This window comes from Leptopilina heterotoma, unplaced genomic scaffold, assembly GCF_015476425.1.
Source record: "Leptopilina heterotoma isolate Lh14 unplaced genomic scaffold, ASM1547642v1 Lhet_218, whole genome shotgun sequence".
Classification (NCBI taxonomy): Eukaryota; Metazoa; Arthropoda; class Insecta; order Hymenoptera; family Figitidae; genus Leptopilina; species Leptopilina heterotoma.
In genome coordinates, this window is record NW_025110935.1 from 314021 (window position 1) to 335202 (window position 21182).

The 21182-nt window shown below is 21.2% G+C and overlaps 1 protein-coding gene across 3 annotated transcripts in view; it reads left to right on the forward strand.

Annotated features, from left to right (window-relative positions):
* The window catches only part of LOC122501885 (basement membrane-specific heparan sulfate proteoglycan core protein-like), a 428837-nt gene that overhangs the window by 174474 nt on the left and 233181 nt on the right, over positions 1 to 21182 (forward strand). For all 3 annotated transcript variants that reach the window (XM_043611648.1, XM_043611649.1, XM_043611650.1), the window contains one exon: positions 14594 to 14751. In XM_043611648.1, the coding sequence (XP_043467583.1) occupies positions 14594 to 14751 (158 nt within the window). The remainder of the gene's footprint in view (positions 1 to 14593; positions 14752 to 21182) is intronic.

Here is a 21182-nt window from a genome sequence, read left to right on the forward strand (position 1 = left end):
TACTAATTTAATAGTAAAATTTACTAATTCACAATCAGCAAGTCGGTCACTAATTCAAATTAGTAAACATTTTTACTAATTCAAATTTAGATTGGTTTTTGTATAAAATGCAACTTTTTTCGATTTTTATATAGTGTGGTAAATAACTATAGTAATTTCATTATTATTATTTTACTATAATCATTCAACCAAAAATTATTTTTGAATAATTCCTTTAAGATAAGTAAATTTTCGAAATATATTTAAATAAAAAAATTTTTTTAATAATTGAAACTTTAGATAATTTTGTTGACAATAATTCATTTTTTCAAAGTATTTCATTAAAATTTTCAAGTAATTCAATAATTGCAAAGTTTTAAAATAATTGATAAAGTAAAAATGAAAAATCTAATGAAAAATCTTCAAATAAAAATTAATGAAAACCAGCTTCTAACGATTATATTGAAATATTTTTTAAAATTATACCTAATTCTATTATTTTTGAAAAGTAGTTTCTTTAAAATTCAATTATTTTTAATATTTTAAAAATAATTGAAATAGAAAATAGAAAACAAAGAATAATTAAAATAAAAATTTTTATGTAATTTACTTTTTTTTGGATTATTATTAAAAGTTTTGAGAAATCAATTATTTGCAAAACTTGTAATTCAGAAGATTGGTTAATCTTTAAAATGTTAAAAACCTTTTTCTAAAAATTCAATTATTTTTTAAAAATTATATTACAATATTCATAAAAAAATAAATCTTAAGGTTTTCTTTATTATAATTTTTTAAACTTCAAATTTTTACATAAAATATGATAAAATTTTCAATTATTATAAAAAATTGAATTTTTTTAAAAATAATTTTGAAAATTTTTTTAAAATAATTGATTTGGTGAAGATTTTTAGTTAAAATTTTAGAAACTAATTAAATTTTTGTGTCAACTACAAGTAAAAAGTTTTGGAAATACAGTCGAACCTGGATAAGAGAGAATTGGATAAGCGAGAAACCTCTATAAGCGAGAAAAAATTGCCGGTCCCTTGAACTCTCGCTTATCCAGGTTCGACTGTAATTGAATTTCAGAAAATTTGAATCTGAATTTTTGCACTTAAATAATAATTGAATTTATTAAAATGTTTCGGAAAATTGATAAAAATAATTGATTTAGAGAAGATGTTTTTAAAAAAATTGGCAAATAATTCGATTTTGAATAAATCACCGTAGAAAATTTTGGAAAAAATTGAATTTTAGAAAATTAGAATCTAAATTTTTGCACGTAAATAATAATTGAATTTATTAAAATGTTTCGAAAAATTGTTAAAAATAATTGATTTAGAGAAGATGTTTTTAAAAAATCTGGCAAATAATTCAATTTTGAAAGAATTACAGTAGAAAATTTTTGTAATAATTAAATTTCAGAATATTTGAATTTAAATTTTTACACTTAAATAATATTGAATTCTTGAAAAAGTTTCAGAAAATTATTAAAAATAATTGATTTTAAGAAAATTAATTAAAAATTCTAAAAAATAATTTAATTTCCAAGGAATTACAGTTACAAGTTTTAGAAATAATTGATTTTCAGAAAATTTGAATTTGAATATTTCAGTTTAAATAATTTTAATTCTTGAAGATTTTTCGAAAAATTATTAGAAATAATTGATTTGAAGAAGATGTTTAATTAACAATTTTAGAAAATAATTGAAACTCAAAAGGAATTACAGTAGAAAATTTGGTGATTTGATGATTTGAATTTTTGCACTTAAATAATTGAATTCTCGAAGATTTTTCAGAAAATTATTAAAAATAATTGATTTTGAGAAGTTTAATTAAAAATTCTAGAAAATAATTGTGTTTTGAATGAATGACAAGCGTTGAAAAAATAATTGCGTTTCAGAAGATTTGAAATTCAAATTTCAATATAATAATTTATTATATATATTTTTTGAATTTATAGTTTTAAATTAATTAATTCCGTGAACAAATATTATATTAATAAAGTAAATTTAATCATCGTGATTATTTCGTATTTGTAAAGTCAAAGTTTGTCATTAGAATATGGATTGAATTTTAGCAATGAGTAGTTTCAATATTTAATCAATCGTCAGTTATTGGCAATAATTTCTCACTCGACTGATAAATTTAAAGCTCCCAATGTTTTCCTTCGAAACTAAAACAATTTATCTCCTAATTGTAAAATCATGAAATTCACCCCAAAGTTTTGAATATTCACTTTAATTTATTAAGAACATAAACTTTTTTTTGGTCGTAATGTTTGATTGTTAATTAGCTAATGTTAAATTTAACATTAATAACAAAGTAAGTTTCAGGTACATTATTAAAGGATATTACTCTCATCATAAAGTTCACTATACATTATTATTTCTAACACATTTACCATCTAAGGGTGCTGTTAAAATGAGAAGTAGTCTCTTTTACCTTAAAAGGTTTCTCAAGATCGTGATATCAAGCTTTGTCCTTTTATTAAATTATCAAAGCCCTTTTAAAGAGAGAAAGAAATAAATGAAGTCTGAGAGGTTGACGCTCTCTAGATGCAGGGGGAGAGTATAAATTATAAAAATTATAATTTTTCAAAGCTCCTCTCAAGAGAAACTCTCTGGTAAAATTAAAATAAATTACTAAAAATTTACATTATAGAAAAATTTACTATTTAATGAATTTTTTCAAATTTTAACAAGTCTGAAATTTTTTTTGAAGTAAAGTCTGAAATTTTTATGAAGCATTTTTAAAGGAGTGGTAAAATAAATTTATGCAAACATTAATGTTTGAAAAATGAAAAGTTTATGCGAGTAATGAATTAACTTTTAGATGCTAATTAAAAAGTGAAATTCAATAAATGTTGTAATAAAAGCAATCAAATCTAAAGTATGATTTTTTGAATTGCAATTAATTCTATACATATAGATGACAGTTACAAATGATTTATAACAGAAAGTAAATTAATTTACTTTTTACATTTAGCAAAAGTTTTGGCTTAAACAATATTCGACATGTGAATTATAATACAAACTCTGCAATCGGGTCAGTGACAAGTCTATCTTTTGTTGAATATATTAATTCGCTAATTAGAATCTCATGTTTCCCTTTGTCCAACGTGTTCCACTAGTTAGTTACCCAACCTCGCTTATCAAAATAAGCTTTGCTTTTCAAACACATATAGTCGAATGTATTTTAAGCCTTTACGCTGAAGAACATTTCTGCATAAAACAACATTTTCAACTGTGAACGTAGGTGCGCATTACATTCACAGGTGTGCCAACTAATGTATATATACAGTACGAAAACCTACCACGTCAGTCATGTCCCATGAGTGGGAGTGAGACAGACTTATGCGATTCCCATACTTTCCTATGACTGACGGATAGCTTTTCTTACTGTATTTCCATTCAATACAGAATCGTCCAATTAATTTGTAAGATTGCAGGGAAATTGCAGTGCAAGCTTGGAGAAAGTTATTATGCAGATTGCAGCAACAGGCTTACTAAAACCTACTATTTACTACTTTTTTTACGATTTGCTACTATTTTTATACTTTTTTTAAATTTGTCATACTAAAAGCTAATTTTTTTTTCTTTTTCTAAAGAATTTTCACTTACTTTGAAATTTGAATCCATTAAAGCCTCGGATAAAAAAATTTTAATGAAATTATTCTCAGGAATTCAATTCTTTTTAAAAATTTTAATAAAATTCTCCGCAGAAATTCAATAATATTCACAAATAACTAAATTTTATGCTGAAATTCCATCATTTTAATATTTACTATTTTAAAGAAATTTCTCAAAAGAAATGATTTTAAAAAGAATTTTAATAAAATTCTTCACAAAACATTAATTATTTTCATTAACAATATAATTCTCACAGGAATTCAAATTTTTAAAATACAATTTTAAAAAAAAAATTTCAATGAAATCAATTATTAAAAACATTTTAATAAACTTTATTGAAAGAAATTAATTATTTTTAAAAAATATAGTAAAATTGTTTTATAAGAATTTTATAACATTCACAAATAATAGAATTCTTTGTAGAAATTCAGTTATTTTCACAAAATTTAAAGAAATTTTTCACAAGAAATCAATTATTTTTACGATTAATAAAATTCTTGGCTGAAATTCAATTATTTTAATAAAATTTCTCAAAAGAATTTAATTATTTAAAAAAAAAATTGTAAAAAAGTTCTTCACAATAATTTAATTACTTTCGTAAATAATAAAATTTTTACAGGAATTAAATTATTAAAAATTAAATTTAAAAAAAAAAATTTTTAATGAAATCAATTATTTAAAAGATTTCAATAAAATTTTTTGAAAGAAATTAATTATTTCTTAAAATTAAGTAAAGTTTGTTTATAAGAATTTAATTATTTTCACGCAAATAATAGAATTCTTCTTAGGATTTGAATTATTTTTACAAATAATATAATTTTTCCTAGAATTTCAATTATTTTCAAGAATTTTAAGAAGATTTTTCGCAGGAATTCAATTATTTTCATGAATAATTAAATTTTTGACTGAAATTTAATTATTTTAATAAAAATTCTCAAAAGAAGTTAATTATTTAAAAAAAAATTGTAATAAAGTTCTTTACAAAAATTTAATTACTTTTGTAAATAATAAAATTTTCACAGGAATTAAATTATTTAAAATTAAATTAAAAAAAAAAATTTTTTAATGAAATCAATTATTTAAAACATTTTAATAAAATTTTGGGAAAGAAATTAATTATTTCTTAAAATTTACTAAAATTTGTTTATAAGAATTTAATTATATTCATGCAAATAATAGAATTATTCTTAGGATTTCAATCATTTTTACAAATAATAGAATTTTTCGTAGAATTTCAATTATTTTTACAAATAATAGAATTTTTCGTAGAATTTCAATTATTTTTACAAATAATAAAATTTTTCATAGAATTTCAATTATTTTCAAAAATTTTAAGAAGATTTTTTGCAGGAATTGAATTATTTTCACGAATAATCAAATTCTTGGATGAAATTCAATTATTTTAATAAAATTTTAAAAAAAAATTCAAATACAAAAAAAAATTGTAATAAAGTTCTTCACAAAAATTCATTTACTTTCATAAATAAGGAAATTTAAATATTTTCAATTTCTCGAAAAATGTTATTATTTTTATAATAATAAAATAAATAACAAGAATAAAATTATTTTTAATACAATTTAAATTAAATTATTCTAAATAACTCAATAATTTTTTTAAATTTTTAAAAAAATTGTTCACAAAAATTAACTTATTCTAAATAATTCAATTATTTTCACAAATAATAGAATTCTTTAAAGGAATTCAATTATTTTCAAAATTTTTAATAAAACTTTTCACAAAATTCAATTATTTTAATAAATAATAATACAATTTTTCACCAAAATTCAATTATTTAAAAAACTTAAAATAAAATTCATTTTAAGAATTGAATTAATTTCACAAATAATAAAATTCTTCTCAGGAATTCAATTATTTTCAAAATTTCTCACAATATATGCTTCGAAAAAACTCAAGTACTTTCAATAATTTTAATAAAAATTTTTTTCAAGAATTCAATCATTATCATAAATAATAATTTTTTTTACAAAAATTCAATTACTTAGAAAAATTACAATAATATTGTTTGTAAGAATCCAATTATTTTCACAAACAATAAAATTCTTCGCTGGAATTCAGTTATATTCATAAATAATAAAAATTTTTTAAATTACTCAATTACTTTCAAAAAAATTTTTCATAAAATTTTTCATAAGAATTCAATTTTTAAAAATAATCAATTATTCTATCAATTATTTATTTTTGTATTCAAAGAATTGAATTCTCGTTCAATTTTCTAATGAGAATTTATTTAAAAATGAATTTCAGTTAATTTTCAAGATAATTACTAATTTAAAAATTTATTAATTGAAAAATTATTAATTTATTTTTCTAAAAAATTATTAAAGTTCGTTGTGTACCTACAATTTCATTAAAAAATTTTTTAAGAAACTTGAATTTTAATAGAAGTATATTTGTAATTTTTAGAAATATTTATATTTAAAAAAGCTTTTACTTTAAAATTGTATTTAAAACTGTAATTCATGTGGCAAAATATATTAATATTGAAACATTTAATTAACAAAAATTATTCAATTTTAAATAATTTAATTTAGAAATTATGGAAAAATATTAAAAAATAGTCTTTTGAATAATTATAATTGAATTTTTTGAAGATAGTTAGAATAGTTAAATGAAATTTTTGTAAATTGACTGAAATAATTTTGTTTAGTTGTTTTTTTGTTTCAATTGTTGTTGTCTTTTTTCAATCTTAAAGCTTCTCTTTTCTACTTTTTTAAAATTAATTATCGAGTGCCAAGCCTGAGAAAGTTTACTCTGTAAGTTTTGAAAGTCTGACACAATCTTGCCGAAAAATTACAGTTTACTCGCCCTTAATTTACAAAAGTGTGTAATTTTTTTTCTAAATGAAAAATTTTCCCAAGAAATTATCACTATTTTCCTGAAGCAAAAAGAAAAAAACATTTTTTTGATCACGTAATCAATTGAATAGTTTTTGATACTCGCGTTGAAGCACGAGTTCACTCTCTTGAGAAATTGACATCCCTTTTCATCAGTCTGTGAATCACTCTCCAATGGATCAGATGGAAACACGTGCACCGATCGAGTGACTGTGCCAATCTCGAAAAAGCTGCATCAGGATAGTAAGTGCGAAAACCGATTGAAAAATTAAAGACTGAATTCGATATTTTTTTTTTTTTTTTTTTTTTTTTTTGCTGCAGTGATACGTGTAGAAGCTGAACTCGGAGGAAAATTTTATACGAGATTTCTCTTCATTTGAAAAAAAACACCGAATATCAATTTGCGATTTGAAGCATAATCGTTTTTTAAAATCGTTTCAAGAAGTAAAATCATATATTCAATTTGCATTATGAATTTGAATTGAAAATTGAATCAGAAAAGGCAGAAAGAGTTAAATTTTTTTTTCAAAAAGTGATTTAAAAAAACGTCAGATAAATCTTCTTTCTGAATGTGTCACTATAGTAAACACAGAGAGAAGAAAAGAAAATCGAATAGTAAACTGTTTTCTTTTCTTTCGTATATAACACTTTAAGTGACACTTTTATAATATTTTTCATCAAAATCTGAAAACGTCCAAGTTTCATTAAATTTTTTTTCTAAATAAAAAAATCTTTGAGTATTAAAAGAATGAAGTCTAAATTTCAATCAGCATTGAATATTAATTTTTTAAAAACTTTCACCCCAAGAATTACATCATCAGATAATAATTTATTCTTCGGATATTTTTTTAATTAGAGAAATTTGCAAATTATGAGCTGCATCGAATTTCAATAATTTAAATCGCTGAACAATTAAACTAATGGTAGCAATCTCTTCATTCTACTCATCAAGAACACAGTGTAAAAGTAGAAAAAAATTTACATATTCATCAAAAATCCAACAATTCATTGCTTAAAAGAAAAGTTTTTAAAGAATATGAAAATATATACGAAACATAAGACTATTTGCCTTTTATAGTTATTATCGTACTTTCCAACTTTTCATACATATAGATATAATCAATATAAATTTTTTGTTCATAAACTACTGTATTGTCGTTGTCGGTTTTATGGTTTTCCCTAAAATTCCGTATTGCATATGCGAACCAATTTCCGAATCGAAATTTCCTCTTCGTGTTTATCCATCAAATTGGAAAATAACTTCATAACTTGCAATACCTCATTGTCCAGGTGCATTTTTCAGAATTGAATTGGTATGAAGACTAAAAGAATTATTATTTTTAAATATAGTCGTTATTTGTTATAATTTTTTTTTACTCTTTTATTCTTTTTTTTACTTTTTATTTAGTAGAGAAATGTACGTAATTGGCTTTGTTATTGTTATTGTCAAGTAAATTATTATGAGTCTATGGAATAAGCACTAGAATTCATTAATTGGAATTTTTACTTTATCGAATTTTATTTGACAAAATTTTCATCCTAGTGGATTTTTATTTTTTTGAATTCTTCTCTAATTTACTTTCAAATTGACACAACTTTTTAGAGAAAATATTTTTCTACAGAATTTTTTATGCTATCAAATTTTTATTTGTTGGAAAATTTGTACTACACGCACAAGTTTTAAAAATGAAAAAATTCTTTCAATTCCTTCCTTTTTTTGAGGAAAAATATGACGAACAATCAAAGCAAAAGTTAGTGAAATGGCAAATCTTTTCTTTTTTTAAATAAAAAATAAATTAAATTTCAAATTCGTTTCAGTGGAACGGTAAAGAATTCAACTTTCGACATTTTCAACAATGAAATGTTGCTTTTGAATGGAAATTAAGTATAATTTTTTTCAATAAAATTTTTTAGGATAATTGAATTTAAAATGCAAATAAAATTGAATTTAAGTTGCAAATAAATTATATTAAAAATAATTGAAATTCTGCGATGACTTTTATTGTTTATGAAAATAATTGAATTCCCAAAAATAATTTTATTATTTTTGAAAATAATTGAATGCCTGTAAAAAATTTTATTATTTATAAAAATAATTGAATTATTGCGAAGAATTTCACAACTAAATTCGTGTGAAATTATTATTATTATTTATGAAAATAATTAAATGTTTGAGTAGAATTTTATTAAATTCTTTTAAAAAATAATTGGATTCTTTTGGAAATTTTATTAAAATAGTAGAAATTAAAAGTCATTAAAATTTAAGAAAATTTGTGAAAATAATTACAATTATTTAAAAAAATATTTTAATAAAAATCTTCACGAAACTTTAATTATTTTCATAAACAATAAAGTTTTCACATGAATTCTATTATTTAAAATACAAATTAAAAACAAAATTATTTTTGAATGAAAGAAATTAAATTATTTAAAAATATTATTATAAAATTTGTTGCAGGAATTTAATTATTTTCACAAGTAATAGTATTCTTCGTAGGAATTTAATTCTTTTAAAAAAATTTAAGAAAATTTTTTTCAATTATTTTTACGAAGAATATAATTCTTCTTTGAAATTCAATTATTTTCAGAAAATTTCTTCAGATAATTCAATTATTAAAAAAGATGTAATGAAGTTCTTCACGGAAATTCCAGTGAAATTTTTATTTATACCTATGAAAATAATTAAATCTTTGAGTAGATTTTTATCAAAATTTTTTTTAAAATAATCGAATTGAGGAGATTTTTGGAAAATAATTGAAATTTCCTCAATAATTTTATTAAAATGTTTGAAAATAATTGAATTTCAGAAAAGAATTTCATTATTTATGAAGATAATTGAAATTTTAAAGATAATTTTATTTTAAATTTTGAACGTAATTGAATTTCAGCGAAAAATTTTATTACTCTTGAAAAAAATCGATTTTCTGCAATCATTTGTAACTTTAAAATTCAATTTTTTTTAAGTGTTTTTAATTAAAAATCACTTGGAAAACCAAACATAAGTAAAATTATTCATTCAATAATTTATAAATAATAATTTTATAATAAGTGCATAATAGTTTTTAAAAAATGATATATTTTTTATTTATAACAGCCTTCCAATAAAAATGACAAAAAAAAAATGAAAAATTTTTTACATTTTTTTGTAAAAATTGTAAAATATTAGCTCTTAAAGAACTTGAGATATTTATTTAAAAATGTGATATTAACATATAGACACAAATACAGAACATTTTTTTAAAACGTGCTTTTTGATTCTCCGAGTTCGGGAAACGTAGCGAAATATGTGAAAAAATCGAGTTTGAAAATTTTCGGTGAAACAATGCTTCCACACGAGGAAGCAATAAATATAATAAATAAATATTTACAGTCTAATAAATATAGCGAATAGAAAATCTTGTAAATTAAAATAAATTTTTACCTTCTAAAATGTGTTTCATGAATAAAAATAAAATTAAAAATATAAAAAGAAATTTAGCATCGTAAAGCAACCGAAAATCGAAATGGAGGGCAAAACATGGTATAGATAGTGATTATGTAAACAGAATAGTTTATAATATGCATTATCTACACAAGTGACCTGTGCACTCGAACCTATCTAAACTGTTCGGAATAAACGACTAAGAGGGCAGTGGGGAGTGGTGAGAAACCCTTTGCCACATTGGAAAAGCAAAATCGATGTTTCCGCTATCGGCAAAGTTCCACATCTGAAACGCTATACATAGCTGCACACTGCGCACTATGAAGTTCAAATTCAAACACACTGCAATAATGTAGAGTTGCGTGTTGAAAATAGTGTTTCTCTGTCTCTCGCTGAGCAATTGCGCAATCAGAACTGTTGCATTCACCAATTTCTGGACTCACCCTCAAGCCTTTTAGTTTACATTGCTAACAAGTCGATTTATATATCCATTGTTAAACTTAGATATTAATCTACAAGTCCAACATTCATTTGGATTATTTAGTTGTAATTCTGCATAATGAGAAGACCTAATGCTTTTGATTGCTTTCATATTATATATATATATTTTCAGTAATTTCAACTAATTTCGAACATATTGTTGGAAATTGATAAGTGATATGTATAATAACTGGGGATTATTAATAATAGGCTTTTGGAGCTAATTCCGGAGAGAATTTTCATTTCACTGAATTTTATATGACGGGAACTTTTTTTCAGTTGGTTTTCATTTTATCAATGTCATTAATTTTACTTTATTAAAAAAAAATAATATTGGTTTTTAGTTTTTTTTAGTCAAATTAGATCTAAAATTAGACGTAACGTAATGGTTCCTGTAGGTTGTGAGATAAAATGACCATTAAGTTAATTATAATTAATTTATAGTGCTGTTAATAATAATAACAGAGTTGCCACAGGTCAGGGAAATCAGGGAATTCAGGGAAAAGTCAGGGAATATAAAATTAGTGAGGGAAATCAGGGAAAAATCAGGGACTTTCATTAAAAGTACTGGAAAAAATTAAATGTTTAGAATTTATAAGAAAATTCTGAATTTTTGTGTCTTTTTGTTTCCCTCATTAACTATGAAATTACCACAAATCCTAAAAAACACCTTATAAATCATTTAATGAACTATATTTTTGAAAAATTTTAATTCAATTCTTTAAAAGAATTCAACTATCTTAACCTTCGCGCTACCAAAGATTTTTGTATACGCGGGCTACCGGATGGCCACCCGGGGTGGCCAAACGCTTTTTTACTTTTATATTCCAAAAACGATTAAAATTCATCAAACTTTTTGTAAATAACTACGTGTTAATACAGTTGCTGTATTTTAATAAAGGTTTTATGCATATTGCAATTGTTTAAAAAATTTGTTATTGCAAAAACATATAATTTTCAAATAAACAAAGAGATTAGAAAATTTTTGAAAACTTTTCTTTTTTTAACGTTACTTAGTATTAAATCAATAAATTAAAGAAAATATTTATTAAAACGAATCATAAATATTAGTAAAAAATTATTTAAACAAATTATTGTTGTTATTTACCAACTTTTTACAGAATACACCTAGAAAGTTGCAGTTTTTTCCTAATTTTGCAATTTACTAAACTTTATATTATTACATATTACAATTTATAAACGAATTATTAATTTGTTTAAAAATAGTTTAAATAACAATTCAATTTTTATTTTTTTATTTATAATCATATGAGGTTTAGTAAATTGCAAAATTAGGAAAAAACTGCAACTTTCTAGGTGTATTCTGTAAAAAGTTGGTAAATAGCAACAATAATTTGTTTAAAAATTGTTTAAATAATAATTCAATTTTTACTCTTTATTTGTGATCATATAAGATTAATAAATTGCAAAATTAGAAAAAAACTGCAACTTTCTAAGTGCATTCTGTAAAAAGTTGGTAAATAACAACAATAATTTGTTTAAACAAATAGAAAATTCATTGTAACATCAAAATATGTTGTATTTATTGACATAAAACAATTTTATTCTGAAACTTTCATGATTTCATTTTTATTTTTTTGCAATATACAAAATAACATCCGAACGTTTTTCAGTAGTGTTGAACATAGTTTTTTAATTGTTATAAATAAACAAGAAGAAATGTAAAAAAATTTTATTTTTTTTATTTTTCGAAAGTAGATAAAATTTTGTTCAGTGACTTAAAATCGCGATTCGATTGATGCAAAAATCGAGCAGATTTACAACATTATTTATTGCTTGGCCACCCTGGGTGGCCATCCGGTAGCGCGAAGGTTAATAAATATTAAAATTCTTTCCAGAAATTTAATTATTTTTAAAAATAACAATATTCATCATAAGAATTTAGTTATTTTCAGAAAATTTAAAAAAAATTGTCGTCAACATTTCAATTATTTTTAAAAATGAATAGCTAAATTCTTTGACAAAATTTAATTATTTTTAAGAAATTTAAAAAAAATTCATTGCAAAATTCAATTATTTTCATAAATAATAGTATTCATCACAAGAATTCAATTATTTTCAATATTAATTGCCAAATTCAATGATTTTCGTAAATTTTAATAAAATTCAATTATTTTCAGGAATTTAAAAAAAATTATCGAAAAATTCAATTATTTTCATAAATAATAGTATAATTCATGACAAGAATTCAATTATTTTCAAGAGTAGTAAAATGTAATTACTTTCAAAAGTAATAAAATTCAATTATTTTTAAAAATTTTAATAAAATTCAATGCAAAATTCAATTATTTTCAAAAAATTTTCTTAATTCATTGACTTTTAGTATTCTACAATTTAAATAAAATTTCCTAAAAGAATTCAACTATTAAACAAAAATTTTGATAATATTCTACACGAACATTGAATTATTTTACAAATAAAAATTTTACAGAAACTTCAGTTCCTGTGAAATTCAATGTTTTTCCTGTGAATTGAATTCTGTAAAATAGAATTTGCAAAATTTTTTTCGAAAAAATTAAAATGATTTTAATTTTTGCATAAAATTCTTCGCAGTAATTCATTTATTTTTATAAATTTTTTTAATTCTTTTTGCGGATTTAATTTATTATTTTCGTAAATAATAAAATCATTCGCAGGAATTCAATTATTTTCATAAATAACAATATTCATTTCAAGAATTCAATTATTTTCAAAAATTAATAAAATTCAATTATTTTTAAAGAATTTAATAAAATTTATTGCAAAATTCAATTATTTTCAAAAATTTAAATAAATTTCATTGCGAAATTTCAATTATTTTCAAAAATTTTTCTTTATTCAATGTTTTTCTATATTTGACTATTTTAATAATAAAGTTTTCAAAAAAAAAATATATTTTTTTAAATACATTTTTGCCAAAGTTCTACACGAATATTCAATTATTTTCTAAAATAATGAAAATTTCACAGGAATTCAGTTATTAAAAATAGAATTTGAATTTGCATAAATTTAAAAAAAAAAATCAATTGTCTGGAACTTTTTTTATAAAATTCTTCGCAATAATTCAATTATTGATGATAATAATAAAACTCTTCGTAGAATTTCAAATATTTTCATAAAATTTCCTGAATTCAATAATTTTTAATATCTACCATTTTAATAAAATTTTCCGAAAGAATTAAATTATTTGAAAAACATTTAATATTTTCGTAAATATTAAAAATTTGAAGTCAATTCAATTGTTTTCATAAATAATAAAATGTTTTACAGATTTTTGATTATTTTCATAGGTAATAAAATTTTCTCGCAATAATTCCATTATTATCATAAATAATGAAACTCATAGCAGGATTTCAATTATTTTTAATATAATTTTAATCAAATTTCTCGAAATTGTAATTATCCTTAAAATTTTTTTTAAAATTCATCGAAAGAATTCCATTATTTAAAAATTTGTTGATAAAATTCTTTATGAGATTTCAATTTTGAGAAAAATTCAATTTTTCAATACATGATTTATTTTTATACTTAAATAATTGAAATTTCGTAAAAATTTTTATCAAAAATTAATTTAGAAATTAATTTTCATTAAAATTGTACATAATAATTGAATATTAAAAGTATTATAAAGGGAACTTTTTAAAAATAATTGAATTTTGAAAAGCTTAAAAATTAGAATCTTTTAAAAAAATGTGAAAGAAAAAATTTTTTATAGAAATTCAATTATTTACAAATTGTTTGTTATCGATATCTTCATGTTATTTCAGTTAAAGTTTTAAATAATATATTGGATTTTTGAGAATTTACTAATAATTGCAATTTTTGAATTTTTAGAAATAATCGAATTTTGTAAAAGTTAAATTAAATCTTCTGAAAATCTGAATTTTTCATACTTTTAATTATAAAAATTGTACATGGAATTAATTTTTTTCAAAAAACTAAATCGTAATTTTTCAAAGTTATTTCAAGTTTTTATTTTCTAATGTATATTTAATTAAAGAATTTCCGCTCAATCGAAATTTTGTAAAATTGAATTGTAAACAAATGAATTTGTGCTGTTAATAATAACTTATTTATATAGTGTTATTAATAATAATGAATTTGTAGTGCTGTTAATAATAATTAATTTCTAGTGTTATTAGGAATAATAATAATTAATTTCCAGCGCTGTTAATAATAATTAATTTATAATGTTAATATAATAACAGCGTAATTATTTATGTTTCAGGTGGTTCTAGTTTAGCCAGCGTCGTTGCAGGGAGTAATAAGCCCACAAGAGCGTGGGATAAACCTTATTTTGACGACGTCTCGCCGCGAAATGTGACGGCAATCGTTGGTCAAATGGCAGAATTAAACTGTCACGTTAAACATCCTGGCGACCGAACGGTGAGTTTTGTTTACCTTTACACACTTTAATTTCACGCAAATATTTCATAAAATCTTTTTCGATTTTTGAAAAAATGATTTTTAAAAATTATTCATCAACTATACACCTACAATCCCTGGTTTCAAATATTACTTTTTAAATTACTTTCTCCAACAAATTTTCAACTATTTTTTTCTCCAATATTTTTTTCCCCCGTTGAAATATGACAATCACGTTTTATATGAAAAATATTTTCAATATTTTTTTTGTTCGTGCAATATTCATTTTCTTTTTTTTTTTTTTTTGCTCCCCTCGTAGAAAAATAACACACGTTTGTAATAAACTTTAAAATAGTTGCTCATTGTCTACATTCATGAAGTTCATGGAGTCATGTTTGAGAACAATGTGCATCGTTGACAATGCTATAAAGTTTTCCCTTTTTAGTCTTAGTCCACCGTGGATAGAGAGAGAGAGAGAGAGAGAAAGAAAAAAAGGTAGTTTGCAGAATGTTTTGTATAAACTGCGGTGAAAAGTTGACTAGATTTATTGTTCCCGAGGAGTTGATTAAATACTCGTGTAGTTTTTCAAGCCTCATCGCATGTGGAATTTAATTAACAATGAAACAATCTCTCGCGTGTTAATTGAATCACGCTGACAGGGGGCAGTGTTGTTATATTTTCTGCCTGAACCATAACAACTTTAAACGCATTGAGATTTGCATTTAATCTGATCGGTCGTCGCTGTATCTCTCTTTAGTTATTATGCAAATGGCTTTTAATATAAAAAAAAGAGGCGAAGGGAGAAAGAATCACCCAGAGAATTTTAAACGAATTTCAACATTATTATTTATTTCAAAGTTGTGGTTTGAATACTGCACGTAGTGTTGTCTATTTTCATTATATGTTTCAAAAAGGATCAAGGGAAATTACTATTTTTTGAATTTTTAATTTTTCTTTCAAATTTTTATTTTTTTGTTGTTGAAAATTGAAGTTACGTGATATTATCGACGCAGTAGTGAAAAACAATTTTAGTCACACGGAGAGAAATATCTGGGCTTTTTAGCATGAAGTTCTTCATACTACGATTGCAAGAAACCTATGCGATTTCGGTAAAAGTTTTCTGCAATGTGATTGGTCGGCCCAGGCTCTGGGCGTGGCCTAATAGCCAGTTGCAAGGGTCTAATACCGAAAAAGCATAGGATTCTTGCAATCGCAGTATACTTTCTTGCAGTCATAGTATACTAACATTTCATACTTTTAAAATACAAAGCATTCATGCTATAAACGATTGATTTTTCTCTCCGTGCAGACTCAACGATTTAAAATACTAGTAGTAAAGGTGTTTTAGTAGTAAAAGTCAGTTTTAGTCAGACAAAGGAGTGATTTTGTAATTTGACTTTGATAATCAATTTGATTTTTACTTTGACATTTTAATATTAACCTTGAATACATATCGATAACTCCAAGTCTTCGACTCGGAGTGATCGATTTCTTCATGTTTCATAATAATTAAAATTAAATAATTAAATAAAATAATTTTTATTTTATTTTATAATTTCTAAAAAAAAATCACGTTATAATACTTTTAATATTAAATTATTATTTAATATTTTAACCAAAATTAATTTTAAAATAAATTTTTATAAGAAGATTCTACTAGAATTCAATTATTTCAATACAAAAATAAATAATTTATTCAATAATGAAATGCTTCTTAAAATTCAATTCTCATTAAAAACTTTATCAAATTTTTTTTAAATAATTGAATTTGTTTGACGAATTTCAATAAAATTTTTAAGAATAATTACATTTTTCGATGAATTTTATTAAAATTTTATTAAAAATGATTGGAATTTTGCGCTGAGTTTTATTATTTTTGAAAATAATTGAATCCCTGTAAAAAATTTTATTACTTATGAAAATAATTGAATTATTGCGAAGAAATTTATAAAACAATTTGTAAATAATTGAATTCCTGTTAAATTTTTTTATTCACGCCTTTTTCAAAGATTTTAATTTGAAAGCTTTTTAAAATTCAATTATTTATAAAAACTTTCCACTATAATGCCTTTAATATTCAATTATTTATTATTTAAAATTTTAACAGAAATTCATTTTTACATCAATTTTTAATAAAAAAAATTCTACGATAATTCAATGATTTAAATACAAAAATAAATCATTCATTGAAAAATTGAATTCTCATTAAGAATTTTATCAACAAATTTTTAAATAATTGAATTCTTTCGACAAATTTCTGAAAAGAATTTTATTACTTAGGAAAATAATTAAATGTTTGTTTGGAGTTTGTCCAAATTTTTTTTAAAATAATTGAAATTTTGTCAAGAATTTTATTAAAATTTTTAAAAATAATTGATTTAAAAAGAAGAATTTTATTATTTGTAAAAATAATTGAAATTTAGACTTGAATTTTTTTTAAAAATTTGGAACATAATTGAATTTCTGCTAAGAATTTTATTATTTTTGAAAAGAATTGAATTTCGGCAATCATTTGTAACTTCTCCAAAAATCAATTTTTTTAAGTATATTTAACTAAAATTTCTTTCGAAATCCTTTGTTTCTAATAATCAATTTGAATATAATGTATTAAAGAATTTAACTAATTTCAGAAAAATTTGAATTATTATAATTTTTTAAAAATCTAAGTTGTTTATAATTTCTAATTTAAATTCATTGAGAATTGAAATGTTTAAAAATTTAAAATTGAAACCATTTGTTTTATATAATTATGCTAAATTTCACATAAGTTTTTTTTTAAATTTAGTATTTTTTATATCAAAATTCGGGTAAAATTGTATTAAAAATAATTGAATCTCTGTGAAAATTATTATTTATGAAAATAATTGAATTATTACTAAGAAATTTATAAAAGAAAATTGTAAATAGTTGAATTATTGTTGCGTGAAATTTTTATTATTTATAAAAATTATTTCATATATGCTTAGAATTTTATTATTTTTAAAAATAATTAAAATTTTGTCGAGAATTTTTTTTTGCGAAAATAATTGAATTTATTTAAACATTTTGAAATATTTAAATAAAATTATTCATTAAATAATTTGTAAGTAATATTTTTATAATAGTTCTTGAAGAATTAAGTTATTTGAAAGTAAATTATTGTCAAAAATATAATAATTGAAGGTTTTATACTAGAATTGGTATGATAGTTTCATAGTTTATGAGTTAAACAAAAAGGATACAAAAATTCAGAATTTTCTTATGAGTTATAAAAGTTTAATTTTGTTCACTACTTTTAATAAAAATTCCTAAATTTTTTTCTGAATTCCCTGACATTCCTGAACTGTGACCACATTGAAAGACCTTGACTCTGACTAATCACTTCGCTTGTTCAGAAAAGTTAATTGCAAAAATAGTCTTCTCAAAGGAAAAACAAAAGTTTGTCCTAAATATAATTAATTACCACAAATAACCATAAAGGAATGATGATTTAATCTTAGAATTGAAATTCTAAACTGTTAAATAGAGGTTAATCTGAGCTTAAAGCTATACCGCACATATAACCTTCTAGGCAAACAGGCTTCACCCATATACTGAGCAGCTAAGTAGGGACTAATTTAAGTGGTCTAGAGAGCGTCAGGTCAGACACACCATATTCAGTCTTATCCAATGCTTATACTACTACTGCTACTTGTATATAGTGCAACGGGTAGACATGAGGCATTATCCTTCCTTCATGCATAAACTTTCCAGTATATTCATTTATTCAGGCATTTAAATTTTTAAACTAAACCCCCTTCTAAACTTATTTTCTCAATTTTACTTCAAATTCATTTCACTTTCGTTTGGAAAATTATTCTCATAAATTCTCCTCGCATTTTACATTTATTTGCGAAAATCAATTATTTTTTCGTCCTTATTTATTTGGGTAAAATATAATCAATCAGGTGTCAGGAAAATAATTGCGTTTTTTCTAATCACAGTAAATCGTGAGGTATTAAAAAGTGTTGCAGATTAAATTAACACCAAAAAAGATTAAAATAATCAATTTTGGTGATATTTTTTACAATGAATAAAATTTTAGTTCATTAAACTTTTTTATAACTATAAAACATGAAGATATCGATAACTCCGAGTAACTCCGAGTTTATAATAATTAAAGATGACCAAGTAATAAAATCATTATTTTATATTATAAGAATATTATACTTCTTCAAAATTATTTTCCTTATTTCAATTCAATTATTATTTTCAAAAATTGAAAACTACAATTTTACTTTATATCAATTATTTTTAATAATTTTCGAAAAAGTTCTTTGGCAATTTTCAAATTTGTTTACAATATTCAATTTCACGAAATTTCAGTTATTCCTAAATTCTTTAATTAAATGCATATTAGAAAATAAAAACTTCAAATAATATAAAAGAAAATTCAATTATACTTTTTCAAAAAAATTAATTTTAAAATTCAATTATTTCTAAAAATTCACGCTATATTGCTTTTCATATTCAATTATAATCTAAAATTTTAACTGAAATTCATTTTTATGAAATGAAAATCAATTTTTATTAGAAAATTCTGCAAAAATTTAATTATTTTAATGTAAAAGTAAATAATTTATTGAATAATTGAATGTTTCTCAAAATTCAATTCTCATGAAGAATTTTATTAACAAATTTTTAAATAATTTAATTCTTTTGTCGAATTTTGTTAAAACTTGCATAAACATAATTACTTTTTTCAAGGAATTTAATTATAATTATATGAAAAATAATTGAAACGCTGCGATGAGTTTTATTATTAGTAAAAATAATAGAATCCTTGAGAAGAATTTTATTACTCTTGAAAATAATTGAATTTCTGCAATAATTTGTAACTTCTCTAAAATTAAATTTTTTAACTAAAATTCTTCAATAAATCCATTATTTTTAATAATTTTTAAAAAAGTTTTTTGAGAATTTTCAAATTCATTTGTTTACAATTCAATTTTACAAAATTTCAATTATTCGGAAATTCTCCAATTAAATATATATATTGAAAAATAAAAACTTGAAATAATTTCAATAAAAATCCTATTAAACTTTTAAAAAGAATTAATTCTACAGAATTGTTTGTCAAAAATATGAAAAATTAAGAATTTCAATGAATTTAATTTGAAACTTTTTCAAAATTTAATTATTTCTAAAAATCCACGTTATAATGCTTTTAATATTTAATTATAATCTAAAATTTTAATTGAAATTTATTTTTAAAACCATTTTTATTAGTAAATTCTACGAGAATTCAATTATTTAAATACAAAAATAAATAATTTATTAATTTCATGTTTCTTGAAATTAAATTCTCATAAAAAATGTTATCAACGAATTTTTTAAATTATTAAATTCTTTGGACGAATTTTAATAAAATTTTTAAGAATAATTACATTTTTTTGAGGAATTCGATTAAAATTGCATTAAAAATAATTTGAATTATGCAATGAGTTTTATTATTTATAAAAATAATTGAATTCCTAAAAGAATTGTATTATTTATAAAAATAATTAAACCCCTGTAAAAAAGTTATTATTTATGAAAATAATTAAATTATTGCGAAGAAATTTATCAAAAAATTGGTAAATAATTGAATTCCTGTAAAAATGTTTATTATTTATGAAAATAATTGAATGTTTGCGTAGAATTTTAATAAAATTTTTAAGAATAATTACATTTTTTTAAGGAATTCGATTAAAATTGTATTAAAAATAATAAAAATTCTGACATGATTCTTATTATTTATGAAAATAATGGAATTATTGCGAAGGGATTTATAAAAAAAATGGTAAATAATTGAATTTCTGTGGAATTTTTTCTTTCACGTCTTATTCAAAGATTCTAATTTGGAAGCTTATCAAAATTCAATTATTTTTAAAAAGTTCCCACTAGAATGTTTTTTTAATAAAATTCTGAAGAATAATTACATTTATTGAGGCATTTGATTAAAATTGTATTAAAAATAATTTAATTTCTCCAATGAATTTCTGTCATTTATGTAAACAATTGAATTTTTCCAATGAATTTTAATAAAAATGTTAAGAATAATTTCATTTTTCAAGGAATTAATCTAAAATTGTATTAAAAAATAATTGTAATTCTATGATGAGTTTTTTATTTTTAAAAATAATTGATTTCTTGAAACGAATTTTATTCGAAATCTTCACAAAATTTAATTATTTCTAAAAAACGACGTTACAATGCTTTTAATATTTAATTATAATTTAAAATTTTAACTGAAATTCATTTTTAAAACCATTTTTATTACTCATTTCTACGAGAATTCAATTATTTAAATACAAAAATAAATAATTTGTTAATTTCATGTTTCTTGAAAGAAATTCCTCAAAGAATTTTATTATTTATAAAAATAATTGAATCTTTGTAAAAATGTTATTATTTATGAAAATAATTAAATTATTGCGAAGAAAGAAGAACAA